The 23,871-nt window shown below is 34.6% G+C and overlaps 1 protein-coding gene across 5 annotated transcripts in view; it reads right to left on the bottom strand.

Moving 5' to 3' along the window:
• Nucleotides 1-23,871, bottom strand: part of CFAP54 (cilia and flagella associated protein 54) — a 113,621-nt gene that overhangs the window by 15,353 nt on the left and 74,397 nt on the right. For all 5 annotated transcript variants that reach the window (XM_017804536.1, XM_017804532.1, XM_017804533.1 and 2 more), the window contains 15 exons: nucleotides 22,569-22,655; nucleotides 21,763-21,885; nucleotides 20,271-20,324; nucleotides 18,717-18,933; nucleotides 18,284-18,378; nucleotides 16,584-16,753; nucleotides 10,654-10,756; nucleotides 9,092-9,230; nucleotides 8,007-8,164; nucleotides 7,625-7,810; nucleotides 6,230-6,356; nucleotides 4,781-4,936; nucleotides 3,620-3,728; nucleotides 1,030-1,135; nucleotides 188-280 (listed from right to left, as the gene is read on the bottom strand). In XM_017804536.1, the coding sequence (XP_017660025.1) occupies nucleotides 188-280; nucleotides 1,030-1,135; nucleotides 3,620-3,728; nucleotides 4,781-4,936; nucleotides 6,230-6,356; nucleotides 7,625-7,810; nucleotides 8,007-8,164; nucleotides 9,092-9,230; nucleotides 10,654-10,756; nucleotides 16,584-16,753; nucleotides 18,284-18,378; nucleotides 18,717-18,933; nucleotides 20,271-20,324; nucleotides 21,763-21,885; nucleotides 22,569-22,655 (1,923 nt within the window). The remainder of the gene's footprint in view (nucleotides 1-187; nucleotides 281-1,029; nucleotides 1,136-3,619; nucleotides 3,729-4,780; nucleotides 4,937-6,229; nucleotides 6,357-7,624; nucleotides 7,811-8,006; nucleotides 8,165-9,091; nucleotides 9,231-10,653; nucleotides 10,757-16,583; nucleotides 16,754-18,283; nucleotides 18,379-18,716; nucleotides 18,934-20,270; nucleotides 20,325-21,762; nucleotides 21,886-22,568; nucleotides 22,656-23,871) is intronic.

Here is a 23,871-nt window from a genome sequence, read left to right as displayed (position 1 = left end):
TGTCTAAGAGAGATTAACATGCTATTCAGACTGTTCCATTTTAATTTCCTCAAATATTACTCATGCCAGAAATTTCAGGAAATCTTAATACTTCTCTTGTTTGCACTGTCATGTTTGCTTGTGTAAGTAGTGTAAGATAAAATGTTAAAAAAACCCCAAAAACTACTCTTCAGAATATTGCACCAACCTTTGTAGCAGCTCTTATTGCAATCCAGGCTTGTCCTTTGTAGACTTCTGATTTCAAAGCCTCCTCAGGAGAAGAGAGTTCTCCAGAAGAGTTCTAAAATTATACACCAGTTCATAATTAGGATTCTAAATATATTATGGTAAAATACATTTTAAACATAGAAAAAAGTCCTCCTACTTAATAATTGTTTTATTTGCAAGTTGTAAAAACTGGCATTGATTTCAAATCCATGGATTAATTGCTAAAAATGAAAAAAATTATCCAGAGCATACTAACTGGCTGCTCCTGAAAAAATTTCTCAGAGCAGCTCATACTATGGTCACTACTGAATATATTTTTGCTATCATTTTCCATTTTCTGGAATCTTAATTACCTCTTTTCTCTAACATTAAACATTTTGCTTTCCATCTATGGCTTCAAGGAATTATAACATGGTCAAAGACACTTATTTTTCTCATGCTGTCATTCATATTTGTATGGAAAAATTGAACTCTGGTGAAGTACAAATATTAGCATTTACAAAACCAAGTTTAAATGTCATGTTTTCTTTGCAAGGTACAAATTAATTCATACATAATTGGAATTGAAAACATTGTTGGTTCTGTATCTTCCTATCTTAATAATTTAAATATTATCAGTCATTGCAATAAACATCAGAGATAACATCAAACAAGACTAAATTCTACTATATGATTTCTTTGTGTGATTTTTCTAGGAGGATTTTCAGCATCAGTATGATTTATAAGTCACTGCAAGTAATAATATGGCAAGGTGCACAATGTTCTAGCAGAAATATATTTCCTGCTTTGAAGAGGCCACTACTCAAAAGATAGAAAACATACACTTGATTTGGAAGGCACCATCTCATCTGTCTGTGATACAGCCTCATTATTTGTGGCAAAATGCAGATATAATAGTGCTATTTCAAGGTATGACCGTCTTATTAACCTGTAAGAAACAATACACAGAACAATCAACATTACTATCAAAGTCAGCATTACAATGATAAAATCTGACTTTTGCATAAGACCAGCCAGGTAGCCTCACCAAATAAATAATTCATCCAGCCCTCATCATCTACTTAAAGTGTACCTTCTTTCAGAAAGCCATGGGATCCTGTTTTAAAGTCATGTGAATCTAAAACATCTCTATTGTATGCTTAAAAAATAATACATTGATTTATCAGCATATCAAATATAATTTGCATTATGTGCAACAAATATTCTGTAAACGAATTGCAAATGTTTAGTATGAAAACCATAATTCTGCAAGGGAAGTGATCTTTCTGTACTGTGTCTCTTCCTTCCTCAAGTTAAGGCATATATCCGTTGTCCTGGTTTCCCTGAAACACAGGTGGCTGAATTTGGATACAGGTCCTCAGTCAAACTCTTGCAAGAATCAGCAAAAATACCCACAGTGACCAAAACAGTCTTTTGTTTCCTCATTGGGCTCAGCTGAGGAACCTTCTTAGTTCTGAGTTCTGTACCAGAATACCTTACATCTTCAGATAGCGCTCACTAATTCCTGCTCTCTGCCTATGCTTCCTCTTTTCAATGATTTTTACAGTAGTATTGTAAACCAAGCAAAAATCATAGAATCATTGATTGGTTTGAGTTGGAAGAGACCTTTATAGATCATCTAGTCCAACTTCCCTGCAATAAGCTGGGATATCTTCAACTAGATCAGGTTGCTCAGAGCCCCATCCAAATTGGACTTGAATGTTTTGAGGTACGAGGCATCCACCACTTCTCTGGGCAACCTGTTTCAGTGTCTCACAATTATCATTGTAAAAAATTTCTTTCTTGTATTTAGTCTGAATGTACCCTCTTTTGGTTTAAAACCATTACCCGTTGTCCTATCACTACAAGCCCTATTAAAAGGTCTGTCCCCTTTAAGTATTGAAAGGCTGCCATAATGTCTCCCTGGAGCCTTCTCTTCTCCAGGCTGAACAATTCCAACTCCCTCAGCCTTTTCTCATAAGAGATGTTCCAGCCCTCTCGTAACTGTTGTGGCTCTTCTCTTGACCCGCTCCAACAGTTCCATGTCTTTCTTCTGCTGAGAACTCCAGAGCTAGATTCAGTACTCCAGGTGGGATTTCAACAGATCAGAGTAGAGCCGCAGAATTACTTCTCTCAACCTGCTGAAAATCACTATATCTGGAGAACTTCTCCAAAATTTCTATTCCCAATGGGTTTATAACAGTCTTCTTATGCAGATTCCTCCTGGCTTCGCAGGTTTCTCCAGATCTCTCCTGTGAATTAACTTTTCCAAGCATAGCAACAAACTCCTGCTCATGTAGTTACTATTCTGGACAGAGTCACATTGCACAGAGTTGGTTGTTTATACAGTACAATAAATTCCAGCTTTAGTATGATTTGTGTAAAGCAAAATACAGAAGTCAAAGGGTACTGTTCAGTTCAAGATAGAGCAAACTAAGTGAGAAGATGGCAAATTCTACACTTAGTTGGCAACAATTTAGTTAATTTTCTAGTCTTGCTAACAAAAAAGGATTTGAGACATCAAGAAACAATTTTAATTAAGCAATCCCATAGATATCACAGGGCTTGTATAAATGTGATCAGGATGTTTAGTTGTCTAAAACAAGAAAGCTGAGATCCATTGATGTTGCTGCACATTCTTTTAGAAAGATGGTAGCAAATTAAATAAGCGTGTAGCAAATTAAACTTGCAAAACATGACCACAGTCCATTTCTGTACCATCTTCCATCATGCTGACTGCTTGTTGAGGTTTATTACTATGCTACTGCTTCTGTGTTGAGTTCTGGTTCATTAACTTAAGTAACAGAATATCCAAACAAGCAAGGTAAATTGCTGCCTTTACACTGTCTGTAACCAGACATGGCACATTATTCATTTAGAATGGTCAAGAAACTAAAAAAAAACTAAAGTCTAATGTATTAGAGCTACTTGACAGAATTTATTGGCTGTCTTGGCTCAGCTCTTCAGGCGTCTTCTACACTGATAACTAATTCCAAAGTCACTGTCCTGATATCAGTTACAAACACATTTCCTATGCTCCTTCTGTCTCTGCTCTTCTGACTATTTTTGGCTGCTAACCTTTTCAAGCTGGATTTCTGTTATCTGGAAGGGGGCAGACTACAGCTCATCTTCTGAAATATGAATAAACCCGCTGTTTAATTGATAGCTCTTTTCCTGGTGTTGACAGAGAGAGTGCAAATTTGGAAACAGAACAGAAAGCTGTAACTTTTGTACGGTGTAAAAAATGCTTTTAAATGTTCTCAGCATTTGTTTTAAATAAGAGAATAAATATATTTTTATATTGCAATAGAAGAAAACTCTCTAAAACATAAAAGATGCTCCATAGTAGAAGTCCCAGACCAAATCTCAAAAAACTGTTAAAAATTCATGTATGATTTAAATTATTTTGAAAGTTATATAGCTAGCTTCTTACTCATATTTTTGATCATGTTGCTGGCTGAGTTTTATAGCTTCTGACAGGTTTTCAACAGCTTGAGATAACTTGTTATTGCCTGCTTCAGTTATCTGGCGTTCTACCTTACCTAAGAGAGAAATATAGAAAGTAGATTTTCAAGATATTATTAATTTTTTTCTGTAAGATGCGATCTGTTTTTCCCCCCAGGAAAGTTGAACAACATAGTACATTATCTATTCTCCTCCCGATAAGCAAAATCTATTGCAGTTTGTTTAAAAGGTAATGCTTGTATAACAATTCTCTTCATAGAGTAGCTAAAATAATTAAATTTAGGAATCATAATGACCCCTGACATTTACTGATCCTGACTAGCAGACCAGTGGACATGGAGGAGTTAATGCACAAGCACAGGCCTATGCTGTGCTATGCTGCACATGTAGTGTGGCCTTCAAGTCTATTTTGTGGTGTGCACATCCCATTGCTACAGGATAAATGTAGCCAGCTTGCACCTGTTTGCAGCATCTTCTCAGTACCAGTGATTACACCACCTGCCCTTTCTGTAAAAGTGAAGCAGGAGGTTTTTATGTGAATATGCTTTTTGTTTGACAGTAGAAATAATGAATAAATTGTTTTCTCTTAAGAAAGTCCTCTAACAGCTCAAAAGACCAAACTGAGGCAAGCTTTCCACAGACAGGATCTGCCTGTTGTGCTACCCTCTAACTGGAAGTGTTTCAGTACTGCACAACTGAGGGTTCTCAGCCTCTGCAGGAATATAAGATTATTTACACTGTCTCCTTTTTCTTTTATAGTGTTAACTCCAATAAATGGCATTTTAAGATATACATTAGAGAGTCTTGAACGTCTTTCTGGCTGGGATCCTCACAAGCCAACACCCTCTGGTGCAAAACATAATGTCCTTAATCTCATTGGCTACACCTTTTGATCCCCGATAACATATAGATGAAAGAAGTTCTACTGCAATTTTGAAATTATTTGTAACATAATGCACTCTGAACTATGCTGGTGTGATACTAAACACAGGAGAGAGATCTGCAGCTAGACAGTGATAAATATCCAATTCTGTTCTAGATTTACAGTAAAATGTCTCCATTTTATGAGAGGCCACATGCATAACATTGCCTTGGAAGGCAATCATGATGAACAAACAGGTTTATTTACCTATCTGAAAAAGGAGTTCAGCTTCCATGTCTAATTTTTTGGTTGCAGATGCTCTGCAAAGTTTCAATGCTGATTCTAATTGTCTGAGGGCATGTAGCCATTGCAAGGGATCTCCTCTTGCAGCTGTACAAGCTACTTTTTCAGCTAATGTGTGTCCTAAAGGAAAAAAAAAACAGTAAATTCTTAGTAAATTATTTAATAGACAACCAATTTATGCAAAAGAAAGCAAATTCCTTAGAACAAACGCTGTTATCTACTTACTGTTACAACTTAATTCCCAAAAATTCAAGTGATTGATGGATATAAATACAGAACTATAATGTTATTTCACTACTTTATGATGCTGTTGAGGTTTACCTCGTAAAGAAGCCCAAGCTACACAAATCAACCCTTGCACAAACTAAATGGAAAGACTAGCAGTAAGCCACTTCATAACTTCATTTGACCTGGCAGTTGTAGCCAAATGTAAACCTCTCTGAGCATTCCAAAATTCCTAAATTCCTTTTGTACTAACAATTTCTAAAGGCTTCTTTGATGTATTGCATACCTCTTATAGTGTACTCCCCAATATTCATCTGTATTCCTAGGCTCTTCCTAAAAATGTGGATTCAGAAACATGAACAGGCCAAACACAATCATTACTATGAGCGAGTTTGGCTGTGCCTGCTCTGACAAGCAGTAAAGCAGAATAAAAGAGTGAATCTTCAGAGCAAACCAGGTGGTATCGAAGACCTGACAGCCACAGCAGTTATATTTTCAGAATGTTTACTTTGGACTACCTCTAGTCTAATCCTAAGAGCTGAATACAAAGTAGTGGTTGGAGTGCACCAATGTGGTTTTGGAGCATATCTTTCTGAAAAAGAATCCAGAATACACTGAGGCTGCTCCACAATATGTACTAAATTGCAGTAAGTGAATTCTAGATTTTGTAATCTATTATAAATCAGATGTACTGCAAACTAAGTTTAGCAGAAGGAACATGGAGACAGTATCCCTTTCACTATATCTGATGTACAGGAACAAATCTCAGACAGATCTTCAACGTTATCTTCTGTTAGTATTCAACATATTTTCCAGTTTCTATATAAAGAAAAGTTATCAAGAAAAGTTGTTAAATTAAAGGGGGGCAATGATAACAGACAGTATTTATTTTATTAGGATAGAGAATTAGCACTTAAAAAAGTTAAAGTTCCCATTATTTTCATCAAGCTATAACATTAACATTTAAGTCTTTGTTGATTATATACTTTCTGTAGTTGTACCTTGCTTATGCACATTGCATGGACCCAAACAAGCATCTACTGTTGGTTTTCAAAATACTTTATTTGTATAATGAAAACAGTGATTTATTACTTTTACTTCTGATGCATCAGTTTATCAGCTGTTACATAAAATATGAAAGAAAATTAACTAAAACTTAAAAATAACAATGACTTGCATTTTTCTTACCGATTTTCATTTTGACTTGGGCTAGCAAGTTAATATGTGGCAGGTAGATATTTTTTGTAGGTAAGACCAGGCAAGTCAATGTACTGTCTTCTATTTGTCGTTCAATGGGTTGGCCACAAGCAAGAATCTATGAAAAGAGTATGCTTAGTAAAATCAAGTTCCAGACAGCAAATTAAATAGCAGTTTGAAAAAGTAAGTTAGGTATTGCAAAACCCTGGAACTCAAATGTGTCTTGTAAAAGAGCATCAGAAAAGGACTCGATATGCCTGAACTCCTTTACTTTAGTTTATACTTGGATTGCAGAGGACTCTGGTGATGCAAATGAACAATTTCAATGAACCCTTGATTGAATTTAATAATGTTAGTCTTTGGTTTTTAAAAGAAAACTCCCTCAAATCAGTCTTTAAGAAATAGATCTCACAATTAACTCGAGCCCTAGAAAGAAACTGTCATTTCTACAAAGAAATCTGACATTCAACAAAAGCCACAAAAGAAAAAGAAAATAGCATGTATGGACCAATCAAACTTTTCAGTCATGGAGATAACACGATGCAGACATGCTGTAAAGTGTCAAGTCTCTTGACAGCTAGCAAGTCTCACAACTGGAAGTTTGAGTCTGAAGTTATTAATATGATTCTTTATTATTTAGGGAAATAAATACTTCAATGGATTACATTTCTGTTTAAGGAAATATGAGGAAAGAGTTGTATAAAACCTTTTCTCTGTAAACTGTATCAAGAACATATATGTATATGTATGTAGAAGTATATATGTATTTTGGGATTACAAAATAGGTAAATGGTTTAGTACTATACATACCTCTCACAGATTTCATGTCCTTAATTTTTATTTCATATTTAAATTTTTACATGGAAATTATTTCTTCATACCAATTGTAACAATCTGTCAATCTAAAACATTGTGCTACTTTACATAGATTATCCTGATTCAAATTATTCTAAGACACAAAGCTAAATTCCTAAACTTGGATGCTCAAGAGTTAAGAATTTAATGAGATGTACATCCTCCTCCATGAGGTGTTGAGTATGAACATGTGCCTCATTCCAAATGGGAAAACTGAGTGTTCTGCATTTCTTCAAAATTCAAACTACATGTTTCAGTTTTCACATCTGGACGTGCATTTTGGGAGTATTCAATATTTTTAAATTGTGTCAATATACCAGACTACATACGTGAATATGCATCATGAGTATGGATAAATAACTCTGGTTAAACGAATTACCTCTTTACATTATTCTAATCTCGGTAAAACTGAAGTGATCAGTTAATAACAATAGCCCTTTTTAATAAATTGTTAAAATAACTTCCAGAATAGATAATTAAGATTGTTGGAAGGATTTGCAAATGCTGTGTAAATCATCAACATATACTCACTGCTTTAACAGTAAGCTCATGTGCCAAAACAAGTAAGTTTAATGGTTCCACTGAAGAAGAGCAATGTTCTATATCCTCTACTATTTGCAGTGGTAGTATGTCTGCCAGCAGAAGCATACTTTTCACAAGAGTCAAAGAAGCTGGAGGGGAAATGAATGTATCCTCTTGGAGTAAACCGATGATATTCTGTTTGGACATAGAAAACATAAACTAAAGTAGTTACTACTTTTCCTGTCTGTTTATGAGGACAAATCACAGACATTGAAAAAAAAATCTATTTTACAGGCAATATTTCAAGCTTATTTAATGCTGCCATCAGCTGTTCTGACTACACGAAAAATGCGTCAAAGAAAAGTGAACAGTTTCTTCTTTGTGCTCAAACCTGCAAAAGGAGTTTAATGCCTTCCATGGGACGTTTTTCTTGCAGGTCAAGAATAGCAGCTTGTACCATAATTTCAACCTGAGTCTCAATATCACCAAAGGCTTCTGCCTGTAGTATTACTTCTTTTATCACACTTCTGCGCTCAGCCACATCATTTTCTAAAAGAAAAGAATATATGAATAGTAAAAGTACAATAGAAAAGACTTTATTGTGCCTTCTAGCATTCTTAAGAAGTAACTTCTACACTCAAATGTTACAGAAAAATATGACATTATAGATTCCACACTTATCATTTCATCAATTTTTTGTCAAATTTACTTTTGAAAGAAAGAAAAGCCACTTTTTTTCTAAACTGCACTCTGTTTAAGTTCATCCAAATGCATGCTCTATATGTAAGACACCAGCATAAATAATAAGATATTGTACCCTACATATTCAAAAATCTGGTTTTAGTTAGAATTCCAAAATAGTAACAGCCTTCTCAGGAATTATCCAGAAGTGATTAAATAAGAGTTTGACTACAGACTTAGACTGTGACTTTGATACTTGAGATGAGCATCAGAGTTTATTTTAAGTTCATAGCGCTAAGGAATGAAAAATATTTTATTCATAACCAAACTACAATAAATGTATTTTGTAACATCTCACCTAAATTCTTTTTAAAATAATCTGGAACATTTTTAGGAGCTATATAGGAACATTTCATTTATCGGAGATATAAAAAGTGAAAAGAACTTTGAGACTTTTAAAACTAGAAGTGCTTAGCAACATCATTATTTAAAACAAGCATACTTTCTTAATTACACTAGAACATTTGAAACTTTTACACAAAAGTAATTTATTGAAAGATAATGACCATTAAATGAAAATTAATATAATACTGTTTGTTTCCATGATCTAGGGAGAGACTGTACACAAAAATATATTTTCCTTATTGGACTGGATGAATTTAATATAAATAATTCTTCAGTGATAATACAGCCGCAGAATTAATGTTAATATTTTTATTTATGAATAAGAATTGTGTCTGAATAGTCTCACTTGTTCATTATAATTCAAAAATCTAAACCAAAAAAGAGTAATACCTTTCATATTACCAACACCATGTATCTGTGTTACTAGTGCAGTCACTAACATTGTACGACACCTTAGCCACAAACGCACATTCATATGGTCTTGTGCTATTTCACTACGAGGCAGCCAAACATCTTCAGTTTTGGAGTCCTAATAATTTTCAAAAGCAAGAAAAATGTTACTTTCTGAGTCACATACTTCACTACAAACAAGGCAGCAGGGTAGCATCAGTCTAAAATAAATCAAATTAATACAAATATATCACAAATAATAACATTCTAAATAAAAGTTGATTTGAAGGTTAACTACATATTTTTAACAACAGGAGAACATTTATTATTTAAATTTTATATATATATGTAAATAATTTTAACAATTGGAAATTAAACCAGTTTTTATGTGAGACTAAATAAATATAACCATATAATATGTTTTTTATGGAGAATAATTTTAACAGTTTGGATTTTATTCTTCTCAAACAGGAACATTACACAAAATTCTAAGGCACATAGAAGTCTAATTGTAGAGCGAGATCAATATCAATTTCTGGTACCTTACTAGTGACTACAAAGAAATTTTTATTTTTGATTTCTAGTTTTCTGTGTTTCTGGTGCTTAGAAACAAATATTAGTGTAATGTAGTACTAGAAGTGTTTGTGAGAATTCTCAGCTCAACTCACTATGCCCTCTTCACACATTATAAACAGTCTTTCTATTACTAAAATTCTACAGTCCATATTCTACAATTTGTTTCAGCAAGCAATCAATGGACAATGCACCACCTGCATTTTCCGTTTACAAAAAATCATCATGACTGACTTGCATTGATGCAAATGAGGAAAAAATATCAATAGCTCAGTTACTGTCTACAGGAAGGTCCTAAGAAAACCTAGAAGAAAGTGCAGAGAGACAGAAGACCTTGATATGCAACAGAGACAGAAAATAATTACATTGCACTCAAGAAAGTCCAGTCTCATGATGCATTATTCATTACAAAATCTGACCTCACTGCTCAATTGCTCTGTCCACGTGAGTCAGTTTGACTCACTGTGGTGTCTGACCGACAGGCTTAGCACATAGGCTTCCAAAGCACACGTCAGTATCCCTATGTGTCAGACAAGAGAAGTCAGCTGAAATCTTGCTCGAAGTGGAGCACAGCAATGGTGTGAACTGGTCAGTCCGTCTCTTCAAAAGGGAATAATCTGAAGTAGGTTTTCAATCGAAAAACTTAAAATAACTGAATAATGTAAGATTTTCACCTGATAGTTATTTTTTACACTTCCTGGTTGTTTGGGGGCTTTTAAACAAAAGGAGATTTTTCAGTACTGCCATTTGAGAGTATACAAACAAAAACTGTATTTCCTAACCACATACAAATTATAATGATGATTACAGACACATTGAGTACACCTTAGGCAATCAGGTACCTGAAGCATGTCAAAGATCATTTTTTCCCCAGGTTAATGGTAAATGCAAACAACTGCTATGTTCTAGTATTATGAAAATCACTCAGCACTTAATACAAGACTTCATATACTAAGAAAGATTAGTTTAAAACAAATATCCACACATACCAAACACTCCCGTTCATCCTTTTCTTCTTGAAAAGGTGTCACTTCCATCCTAAAAATCTTTGCATCTTGGAGAAGTCGAATTGCAGAGAAAGCCAAAGCAATACTGTGATACAGAGCAGTATTATTTAAAAATACTAATTATTTTTGCCACTTTGTGCTTTTATTAAAATAGATACTTCATTTTTTACTATTTCAGAGACGTAAATCAGCAGTTATAGATTTTTGCTTCAGTAGGACAAAAAATTGCACTCAGACTATTTTCTGAATTTGTAGGTACTGCATTATGAAACTGAGAAAGTAAGAGAAGTAGTTTTGTCTTAACCCAATAATAACAAATAAACTAATACATATCATATTCTGTTGGAGCAATCAAAACAGAACTCTATTATAACTTTCAATCACACACAGAGCCATAGAATCATTTTGACTGGAAGAGACCTTTAAGATCATCAAGTCCAACTGTTAGATCTAGTCCAACCACTAGATCAAGACCGATGATGGCACATCTGTCTTCGGGGATGGGTTCTTAGAAATTAGAATATGTAAAAATACTGAAAATGACAATATATATTAGGAGAGTTCTGCATCTCATCCACAACTGGAAAGGTAAGGTAACATCTTCTTCCTTAAAGCCTTTCCAGGCTATATGTTAATCCCTCTATTAAATGCACATGGCCAAATACCCACAGGATCCCAGTAAACACCAAAAATTGACCTAGGTGCTGTCCTGGCAAAACCTCATCAGTAAGCAATCACATGGTAATCACTGCCCACCCCCCCACCGCCATAGTCCTAAATCCTTTTCTGGAGTTCACTCTGAAAAGCATCTAGAAAGATACAGATACCATTAGGACTGGTGCAGCATTCAACACATGTAAAAAAATGGGCTGGGATCTCAAAATATTGTCAGGTTTCTTGAAATGTTGACTACTGGGGTTTTTTTCCTTTTATGCTGTCTTTTTAAAGCTCTCAGATACACTGTTCCATTTTCATTACATGTATAATAATGTATATCATGTATAAAAATGTATAACAGCAAACTTTTCAATACAATTATTTTTGTGCTATGAAGACACCTGCAAAGCCATCAGACTGAGATCTTTTTCATAACAGGATGTTGTCCAGAGAACATGCCACCCAAAATATTCTGAGAACTGCCAAAATCAATGCCTATTTTAATTGGTTTTCCATCTCTAATTGCACATTTTCCTCTACATCTGTAAATCTCTACTTTCCTACCTCTTCTCTAAAAACATTTTTTAGTTTAGTTTTGTGTTTTGTGGGGTTTTTTTGGTTTTGTTTGGTTGGTTGGTTTGTTGGGGTTTTTTTTACAATTTTACTTATTCTCAGCCCACAGAAAGATTTTTTTAATAATTGAAAAGTACCAGAAAGTATCCCTACCTCACCACTTAAAAGATATTTCAACAGATTAATTGTTTCAAATGTAATCACAAATGTTCCAAACCATAAGTTCTCACCTATGCTGGTTTTTTACACAGAGAGACTGGTTTTATATAGAGACTGGCTGCTATGAAGCATATGAAAAAAAAAAGAAGTCCTTGTTACACTGCTGGAACACTGTAAAGAGCTATTAATGCAAGAGAGATTCATGGTCTGTGTGAATTTACTACTTTTAAGGTGTTCTAGACTAATGGTTGCAAAGGCAAAGATCTTGCACAAAGAAGTCTGAACAAGAGCTGAACTAAATTACTCACATTATTCTGTCAACATATATCTAACCACAGGATGGATAACCTCCAGAGATAAGAGGGTAGTTAAAGTCTTCCTGTCATTTCTGATTCTATCCTGCTTGCTGTTTTTGTGACACAGACCTGGATGGATTACACCAATTCAGCACAAATAGACCCCAAAGTAACAATGAGAAAGAAAGCTGTTAATATCTTGCCTTTTACCTCTCAGAATTCAATCCTTATGAATCTCCTTCATCATCCTTTTACCCCAGTTTTATTCAACAAAATGAAAACAGAATAAATCAATGTTGAATTTGATTATAAGCTTCTTTCTAGTGATGGAAAAGGCAAAACAGAATTTGCTTATTAAAGCAAACAGACAGTAAGGATAATTCAGTGAAATATTCCAACTGCTTTTCTTTCTTTTTTTTAAGAGTTCTCCCTTGAAACCAGGCGTCAAAGTTAAAATTACAGCAAAACCTGGCTTTTTTCAAAACACTGTGTGAGATGCTACGTTGGAGAAGGTACAGTACCTAAGAGTATATAGGCTTTTAAGAAATATTAACCTAACTTCCTGAACAACACTGCCTCCAGTTAACTGCTGTTGTCAACGTTTAGCAGTTCTGAAAATGAGGCTATTTTTACCTACATGCTTACATAAAAATGCCATAAGTAAAAGATAGGCCACAAGCCTAAAGACTCATATATGTATTGTTTTAAACAGTAATTTATTCACATAAACAGACCAAGGCACATTTAGGTAATTAGAAAGCTCACATTCTTAGGATAGACACCATGTAAGTACTCTCCTTCAGATCAATGGAATTAGTCCTATACATAAACTTATTCTGAGGCATACATTTTTTTGCAAGACAGAAGCTGTAATGTAGAAGCTTCCCTTGATGAAATTTTTGTGACCCTCTTCTGCTGTCAACACGAGTGATGTGTCTATATATTTCTCCTGACAAAATACACATCCTTTTATCAGCTGAATCAGAAAGTGACAAGATGATCAAAACAGGAAAGTACAGCTGACTATAACAATTTCACCGCCAAGTCATTTTGCCAAAGGAAAAAAAAAAGATGAATTTCTGTAATATCATGCAAAGTTTGATTTCTAGGCTGGCAGACAGAAAACATTCAGCTGTCTGAAGAAATGTTTCACTTGTACCTGAGGCAGATATATCAGCAGTTGCCATGGATGACAGTGCAATAAAATTGTAAAATAGGTTAAAAAAACCCAAACCCTTACTTTGTTTTTTGATGCCTTTTTTTTCCTGCTGCTGACCACTACCAATATATAAGGCACATTAAACACCCATCAAAAATTTGAGAGTCACAAAAAGTGATCCATAAAATGCTTGACATCCATTGAAGTCCTTGATATTTGACAAAAAGCTTCTTCAATCTAAGACAATTTATAAACCAACAGAGAAACTAGAGTCTAGGATATAACTGCATGGCAAAATGAAGAGTCCTTCACTGAAAATGGGTTGCATACTGGAACCAGTTCAGCAGGGTGAGAAAGTTTGGGACAGAACTTTACTAATGCAGGTTTTCCCAAGCCTAGTATCAAGCTAAGGTTATGCACAAGATATTTCATAAGTCTGCAAATTTCTCCTCGTTTACTAGTATTGTATTTTATAAAATCCATGACACTCAAAAGCATGATGAGTTCACTGCCCAGTGATTGGTTGATTTTTCTTTGACAATTTATGGTAAATTAATCTAATTCAAAAGACACTGAAATAGACATATTTCATGATGAGAAATGTCCACAAACAGCCTACAAGTTCTCACTTCGCACCTTGACTAATGACATTACTACTCAATCACAGAATCGCAGAATATGCTGAGTAGGAAGGGACTCACAAGCATGCTTAAGTCCAACCCTTAGCCCTGCACAGGACCATTCCCAAAAGTCACACCATATGCCTGAGAGTATCATCCAAACACTTCTTGAACTCTGTCAGCCTTGGTGCTGTGACCACTTCCCTAGGGAGCCTGTTCCAGTGCCCAACCACCCTCTGGGCGAAGAATCTTTTTCTAATATCCAACCTAAACCTTCCCTGACACAACTTCAGGCCATTCCCTTGGGTCCTCTCATCAGTCACCACAGAGAAGAGATCAGTGCCTGCCCCTCCTCTTCCCCTCACAAGGAAGTTGTAACTGCAATGAGATCTCGCCTCAGTCTCCTCTTCTCCAGGCTGAACAGACCAAGTGACCTCAGCCGCTCCTCACATGGCTTCCCCTCAAAGCCCTTCACCATCTTCATTGCCCTCCTTTGGACACTCTCTAACAGCTTAATATCTTTCTTATATTGCAGTGCCCAAAACTGCACACAGTGTTCAAGGTAAGGCCACATCAGTGCAGAGCAGAGTGGAAATCAGGTTTGATAAGCAGGACATTCCTCTCATGAAGCTGTGCTGGCTGTGACTGATCTATCCTGTTTTTCAGGTGTTTTTCAATACTTTCCAGAATAATCTTCTCCATAACTTTACCAGGCACTGAAGTGAGACTGATAGGCCTATAGTTTCCGGGGTCCTCTTTCTTGACCGTCTTGAAAATCAGGACAACGTTTGCCAGCTTCCAGTCAGCTGGGACCCCTCCAGTTTACCAAGACTGCTCAAAAATCATTGAGAGAGATTCTGCGATGACATCAGCCAGCTCTTTGAGGATACTGGGATGAATCCCATCAGGCCACATAGATTTGTAGGGATCCAGCTGGAGCAGCAGATCCCACACAATTTCAGGGTTGAGTGGGAGTACAGTCCTAATATCTGAACTTTCAGGAAACTGCTATCTTTTAAAATAACATAAACAAAACCTGGGTGAAAGACCATGCTGTAGACTGCTACTGTTCTCAGTTCAGTAGTCTATACAGCACTGTGAAGCTCCTGTTAATTTTTTTTTTTTTTGCCGTATGATAGCAACACAAAAGAAATTGTGCTATTTAAAAGGTATTGATTTGGAGGTTTGTTTATTCACCTAAGGGAGTTGAGAGAAGAAAGGTGGTTTGTTTTGTCATAGAATAAAACACTTTTTTTTAATTGGGTAAAAAATCATACTGAGACTAATTTATCTATTGGCCTGATACTACTTCATCAGTAGGAGTGTTAAACAATCTTCATCACTATTGCAACAATAATGAAAAGGTTCATTTTTCTTTTTATTTGATGTTTACTGTGATATAAGATTTATTGTACCAACTCTGGTGTGTTTAGTCAGATTAGACCTAGAAAAAATTACAAATACTGATTACATTGTACCTAATCTCAATATAGTCTGGCACGTGATAGTGCTACACCTCTGTATACTGCATCTGTAGTTAGCCATTTGTACCCTCAAAAATTTTTCCATCTAATAAAATATTAGATAAAAAGAGCCTCCCACTAATAAAAATGATGTATTGTTAAACTACTATCCTTCTGACACAGATTAATGTAAAATTACAGGTATGCTAAACAGAAGAATCCTCTTAGCTAAAAGACCCAAACAATGTTTAGAATGTAACATCTACAAAGATTTAATATATTTCTGTATGTCCAATATATCAAAAAAAATTGGTTTTTCTCTCATTAAATTCTCCAAAAGAAATCAGAATCTAAAAAAAAAATATCACAGAATTTGGGAATTGTAATTTGGGGAAAATATCAGGCAGATCCTGTAAAACCAACAGTATTTTACATACTATCACTAACTATATAATTAATGTCTGCTAAAAGCTACTCTAATATGTTAAAGGTTGCATCAATGGTTTTCAATCACATTTAAAAAATATAATTTTGACATTTTAATTTGAAACCAGTAAGTACATCAAGAAGAAATGTTCTTCAGAACAGTAACACAGGGCATTCTAGAACAAAGTAGAATTCAGTAGTTCAGAGATAACATTAGTGCTCTCTTGTACACCTTAAAATTATAAGAAAATGCATGACCTAACACACCCAGACTTTAACAAAAACAGTGAACATTGTAACCTTTTATTTGTTTTTATATAACACTGTGTCACAAAAACAGCTCACAGAGAAATCATATAGATGATCACAGTTTAAAAAGTAAAATAAAACAATAATGAAAAAATTAAATGCCTGTGTATCTTACATTTGTAAACATAATAATGAAGTTTTTATAGATGACTATTAAGACTTAGAATATTAATGTAGAAATAAAGAATTTTTTTAAAAATCTTTGGTAGTCAAGACTGTGCAAGATAAAGTTGTTCATAACATTATTTACCTGAAAGCTGCTTGATGCCTTTGCTGAGAAATATAAGCAAGCTCAAGTTTGGCCTCAATAAGAGCCTCTAAATCTTCTGCAGAATACCGAGATGTGTTCCCATCATATTTTTCCTGTATGTTCTGTACAAGATGGCTAAGAGTTTCTTCAGCTTCTGTCAATAAAATCCCCTAGAGAAGAACACAGTGTTGTATGATTTCAAAAAATAAACAAATAAAAAATTTCTTTGAAAGTATTTTTTTTTCTGTTATAGTCTGCTATCACCGCACCTTAAAATAAATCAACTTAAGTGCAATATGCCTTTTCTATAAATGGGGTGGCTGTGTGTGTAATTTTGCTTTTCTTAGGTTTATAGAATTATTGTGTTCAAAGCAGCAACATCTTAACTGTGCCTGTATTATTTATTGCCTACATATTTTAAGGCTCAGCAATATTACTCACTAATTTCCCATTCTTTATCTAATAGCTATACTTGATAATTTTATACTATACTACTAGCTATGCTTCATAATTTTAAGTAATAAAATACAGTATTAAAAACAACATTAAAGATGTTGCAAGAAGTATTGCATTCTTTACTAGCTATACTTTGACATATCCTTGAGTGCAGTATATATCCTGAAAGCTCAACTATAATTTACAGTCTTTCTGTGAAAAACAAATCTAAAAAGAAGTTAATTATAAAGAAAAGCTCAACTGTGGAGCTTTAAGCAGAATTAAAAATTAATTTAAAGGTCTGTATCATCCAATACCTTTTTTTGATCAGTTTCATCAATGAATTCAGAGCTCTACTTCAAAATAAAAAAACAAATGCAACAACAAAAAACCAACCAAACAAAAAACCAAACCAAAACAAAAAAAACAAAACCAAACAAGAAAAAACCCCAAAAGAATAGAATCATTAAAGAAAAATCAGAAGGGTAAGAAATATCTCTTATATCAGCCCTATAAAAATTAAATTATTATTTCTATTTTAGTTATTTTCAAGTTATACTAAAACTTTCAATTTTTAGTTATGACCTATACCAACTGCAATACAAAATCATCTTCCATTCTCCAGATGTATTTTGTGCATTACTTTGTTTGTAACAATGGCCAAAGTAGATACTCCCAAGACCCCTTTGAAATAACAGTATGTCAGTCCTTAATTTTGGTTTTTTTGTGATGTGAAACTGCCAAACATAAAGTTTACAATTAAAAAAAAAAAAATACAACCAAACAAAACCCCTTCAAACAAAGAAGTTAATAAGCTGTGGTATGTTTTCTTCAAAATAAAGTATCAGGAAGAACAACATGTAAAATTTGAGACATTGCACATATGGTAGAGAATGGTTTTCCATTCATTTGTAGAGCATACTGCACCATCAAAGAGTCTCTGACATTCTACAGGCGGCATCCTCTGAAAGGAGATGATTTTATCTTGAAATCCCATTCAGTCTTTACCCTTTATGCTCTATTATACTATATCAGTCATATTGAGATCGGATTGTGAAAATATTTCCCATCATTTGAAAAACTGTACCAAACAATCAACATTTCATGCACGCCTAGTAAGATTACAGTCAGATTAGAAACAGAAATTTCTAGTCCCCTCATTCATACCATCCTCTCATCATAATCTCTGTTACATTGAAAGTATTAGCATGTTTTTGCCAAAATTTGCAGTTTCTTAATCCTTTTTTCCTAAAAACCAAAATTACCTTCAGCATGGCCATATTTAATTCATCTTTACAGTCAACAAGCTGCACCATTGTGTCTCTTTGTTCCTTTTGTCTTGAATTCTGATCAGCATCAACTATCAAATACAGATAAAATACAGATAACAGACACAGAACCAAAGCATTCTCAGTAATTTGAAGAATATGGCCCTTTTCTCTCTACCTACAATGGGGACTTTCAATATCAAAATAAGTAAGTAATAATGAAATACAACTCTAATATTAGAGACACTAGCTAAAAAAATCTTGACAAACCTTAATGCTTATTACTTCAATAATTACTGGTTTTTAGCAACATTTAATATTAATATTGTTCATAATATGACATATTGATTCATATGCAGTTAAAAGCAGAAAAAACATGCTTGAAACAAGTTGCAGAATAAATGTGCTTTTCCACCATCCTTATAATTACCTTTTATTTTTGATGCTGCAGTTTTGCTTGGCTCCATCAAGCTGTTGTCGTCACCAGAATATACGTGTTTTTCAACTTTTGCGGGTATATTATTTATTGTGGCAGAAAGACAAATAATGAAATGCATTTTGACTAAGGTTAATTTATTCATAATTTGTTGGTTGCACAGTGGCGCCATTGTTAAAGCTAGACTCCAATTAAATATGTCTTCCAGTACCTACAACAAAGTTAGCAATTTGGACTATTTGAAATTACATATTTTACATTTTTCTTTAGCAAGACATATTCTGCTTCTATTAATAATTACACTTATCAACAACTAACATGAATAATATTAGTAATATGTTCCGTTCTGAATAAGTTGCTGGTTTTCTTTCCAAACTTCACCCCTTAGTAGCACTTGTTACAGTTTCAGTGATCAGTTTTTCAGCAGAAGGTACATCTATGAAGCTACAGCTCTTACTCTGCACAAGTTCTAGTTTTCTGCATTGTAGGTAAATTTGTAGTTCAGAAATCTCAACTCTAAAGAATGTGTGCTGTTACAATTCACCCTATCTAGAAAGATTAAGCAAGGAAAAAAGTCTTTTATGAGACCATTCCAGTGTATTTCATGGAATCTTTTTGTTATTCATTATAGCGTTCATGTTTTATCTCAAGTTTAATATCCACATTTCAGATTAATAAATTTAGAAGCTGAAATTCTACACAGATTTGGGAAATAATAAGGAAAACAGTAAGAGCCCCACATGTACTGTGAAGTGTTCCAATCAAAAGCTCAGGATAATGCACTACTTCAAAATAAATCTGAAATTGGTGAGATCAAAAGCTGTAAAGATAGACTTCTCATTTCTGTCTTCTAATATCAACTGTTGTAGAAGACACACAAGCCTACTGTAAACAAAACAGAGAAAAGTGTACGGGAAAAGTGTAGGGGTTTTAATTTATCAATTTAATGGTACAACTTTTTCACATTCTGCTAACATTTACCCCTGCTAACTCAATGGATCTGTGACAAGGTTAATAAAAGGAAATTACCAAAAGAAGAAAACACAAAATAAGTTATGGATGAATATGTGATTTTAAACAAAATGACTGTTCATCAACTGGTTTACAAAGTTTTAATTTTTTTGTTCCCCCAGAAATGGACTTCAATTCCCATCTGAATTAGGACAAGTCTGTGAAGACAGCTCTGGTTGATAGAAATGATGACATTAAATGACTGATATTCTCAGTATTTTAGCAGCATAAACACCTTATATATCACAACAAAACCTGAATCATTCTACTAGTGTTTTGCACAGACAGGTCACAGATTTGTACATATTAGGTCTTTCATATGAAAAATGGTGATAATGGTACTTGCCCCTCCCTTGAGAGGTGTGCCATAAAATTAAAATTTAGGAAATGGTAATCCATTTAGAAGAATATGTTTTCTGTTAACTGGGTTTCTTGATAACAAGTAGCGTTTCTGAACTAGATAATCTCTGTCTTAAACCAGAGAAGTAAATATTTACGTATAGCATAAAACTTTTAACTCTTTCAGATTTTTTTTACCTGCAAATTTGTAACAGTCATGAGAGATTTTGAGGAGTCAAATTTCTGTAATGCCTGTAAAACAGACAAAATCAAAAATAAGTAATGTGTTAAAATATGAGTATAAAATAAATGAGTTAGCAGAGCATTGGACAAGCGTAGTGCATTTCCAACTCTACTTTGAGAACTCTGAAAATACCAACAATTACTTTGCTTCTATGGATTTTACACTTCTGAACCATCACCTGAGACACAAAACTATCCCTACACCTCCTATGCCATTCACCAGCAAAAAGGCATAAACCAATAAAAATACTTTTCCAAATTCTAGGAGCTCTATAAACACTAATGATCAATTGTCTTTATTTTCTTTACATTTCTGAATTCCAAAGCTAACTGCAGATTTAGCACATGTCTACTCTGCTTTTCACCAGAGCACAGATCTGTGAATGGAATGAAAACAAGAGCTACAAACTAAGATGAACTTGAGACCTTAGCCTCATTTGAGCTCTTAAAACAACTATTTCTTCCTTTATATGTGCTTCAGTTTTCTGAACCCTAATCCTAATCCTAGTCCTTGCTCAAAAGCTCTTTACCTTTTCACCAGGAGACAAATCCATCTACTGAGGGGGAGAAAAAGGTAGAGGTAAAGATCATTTCCAGCTTTCATTTATGAACTCTATACTCCAGATTTAGCCCTATATCATCTTTGTCGTTCCCTGGAACGTGGGTCCTTTTTATTCTGAGAGCTGCGCAAAATTCCAGGTCAATTGTTAACAGCTTCCAATCCTTGTAGCACATCAGCAGCTAGATATTGAGAAAATCAAACTGGTCTGAGGTGATGTGACTGTCAAGGCTGTGAGGGCATCAAGAGGTTGCACTGCCCAGCATCTCCTGCTGCTGCCCCTGCCCTGCCCAGGACCCCATATCAGCCCCCTGGGGCCATCGGTGGGCCAGTCTCCAGCTCCCCACAGCCCTGCCCTACCACAGACCCCCCGAGCTGTCCTCAGCCAGACCCAGCAGCCCTGTGCGGCCATCCTGGGGCTGTGTCTGAGCCCGGTTCTTCTCCCCATGCTTGACCCTGCCCCGCACCTGCAGGCTGATGTCCTGGCACAGCCCCAGCCTGTCTCTGGCCCCAGAGAGGTGCCACTGGGCTGGGGCTGCTCCAGCTGTCCTTCAGCTGCCCTGCTCCTGGTTGGGGCAGCGGGAGTTCGGCCATTAATGGTGCAAGAACTTTATCCATAGTTTTCATATGAATACTTACGAAATCACTTTTTCTTTTACAGTATTATCTGCAGTACTCACTGTATAAAACAGCACATATGTTTCAAAATTGAATTTTTGTTCCTGTTTTTCAGTGAGAGAAATTAATGTCATTCAGTGTCTACTATTTGACCCATCTATTGAAAGAAATGTAGGAATTTCCTGGGAATATGTAATAACTTGCAGATACGGAGTATGTGCAGTTTCATGAAGAAAATGGAGTGTTCGATGTTATACTTCTCTGGTATACCTTCACTTGTTCAGTTGTTCTGTATCCTTCAGGTATTTTCCATGGAATTCTCTCTCCACAGTTAAGCAAAGACAGTTCATGAAAGGCCTCCGTAAAAAATCCTATATCTGTAAGTACTTTAATCTGTGAAAAAAATAAAAAAAATAAATTACCTAGCCCATATTAGCATTTCCTGAAAATAATCTAAAACCAATAATACTTCGACTCTTAATACCTGTTAGATTCCTTAAAAAACAAACAAACAAACAAACAAACAAACAAAAACCCACAAATCAATAAGAAAAAAAATTTAAAACAAAACAAACAAGTGAACATTAGTGAAATGACAAAAATCCGTTCCCAGGTAAAGTGGAGCCTTGTTCCACCATGATAGTGATAACAAATCCAAAAGTGAACATTTTGAATAAAAAAAATCATTGATGTTTTGCACTTGAGAAAACATTTAAAAGAAAAGTAGAACAAGATAAAAAATACCAATTAAAAAGTTTAGATTGAGGAAGGAAAACCTTCTCTTCGTTAAACAGAGAGTAGAAAGAAATGATGGAAGCACTCAACAGCCTCTGTAGAAAATTAACAGTAAAACTGTATAAATAACTCTGCATACTGCTAAAATTGAGAATATAAATAATAATTGCCTTTAGAAAGTAGCCCTACAACCTGTTCTGCTAAGAAACTAAGCAACAGCTGAACTTCAGAGCATTATTTTTCATAGTAGTGATATATGAAGATTAAATTGACTATATTTAACAAAGAAATGAAAAGTTTATTTGAAATACAATGTGTTGTGAGAAAGTTTATTTGATTACCTTGAAGATTCTCCCTTCAATGCATTTAGCTGGGTCCTTACAAATCTCAGAAACAATATATTGGTATAATGTGAACAATGGCAAAATCTGTAGTAAAATAGTATATCATCTAGTTATAAACATCACACAGGGTACAATTAAGGAAATACACATTGCAATTACATATCACAAATACAGAGATAATATAGGATTACTGCTTTGACTGTCACATATCACCGCTACTTCTCTTATGCTCTATGAAAGATGAATGTGTTAAAAAGTTCTTCAACTGGCTACAGCTAGCCTTTATACCACCTTATATGCAACTCATAACGTAGCAAGTGAATTTTCTCCAAATTATTCTCTGTGTTCAAGGTGGGGTTTTTTACTACATCATTAGTGAGTAAACCTATTGGAAAAAAGTTGATATAAGGGATTTCTAAAACTCTCTGCATCTTGATGCCATATTTTTTCAATATATGTAACAGAAGAGTAGAATTCTGTAAGCTTTATAAAATAAATACAATTAAGTCCTGCAACTCTCTAAGTGAAATTACACCAATTGTAAACTAAACTAGACGGTGATGAGGCTTATTGACAAATTCATTTGTATTCATTTCAAATTGAACGTTTTTGTGGGGGTAACTAAAAAAAAAAACCTCTAACATTTTAAAATTGAGTTCTATTAAAGTATACAGAATGTATATCCTTCGAATATCTGAAGGGGGCCTACAGGGAGAAGGACTCTTTGTCAGGAGCTGTAGTGATAGGACAAGGAGTAATGGATACAAAAAGATAGAGCAGAAATTTAGGTTAGATATTAGGGAGAAGTCCTTTATTGTCAGGGTGGAGATGCACTGGAACAGGTTACCCAGGGAGGCTGTGGATGCCTCAGCCCTGACAGTAATCAAGGCCAGGATGGATAAGGCCTTGAGCAACCTGGTCTGATGGGAGGTGTCCCTCCCCATGGCAGGGGAGGTTGGGACTAGAAGATCTCTCAAGTCCCTTCCAACCCTCAACATTCTATGATTCTATTATTTATTGTTATATAATATTTCAGAAAAAGACGATTCTTTCCTAACAGATTTATTTGCTATTGAAAATGAAAGAACTTCCAAAATTTAATTACTGCTCAGCTTTTACATTAAAGCTCCACTTTAAAATGCCTCCAAGCATGGAAAATGCTAACAGCATTGTTAGATTTTTGGCAAATTCACTTGAAGTTTTCATAACGTAGCTTAACACTTCTGAATTTGGATTACAAATGCTTGAGGCAAATGTTTTAATTGTACCCATACAGTTTCCTACTGATATTTTGAAGTAA

This window comes from Lepidothrix coronata, unplaced genomic scaffold (genome assembly GCF_001604755.1).
Source record: "Lepidothrix coronata isolate B3197 unplaced genomic scaffold, Lepidothrix_coronata-1.0 Scaffold9, whole genome shotgun sequence".
Lineage (NCBI taxonomy): Eukaryota > Metazoa > Chordata > Aves > Passeriformes > Pipridae > Lepidothrix > Lepidothrix coronata.
The sequence above is the reverse complement of the archived record's forward strand: the minus strand, read 5'-3'. Positions and strand labels throughout refer to the sequence as shown.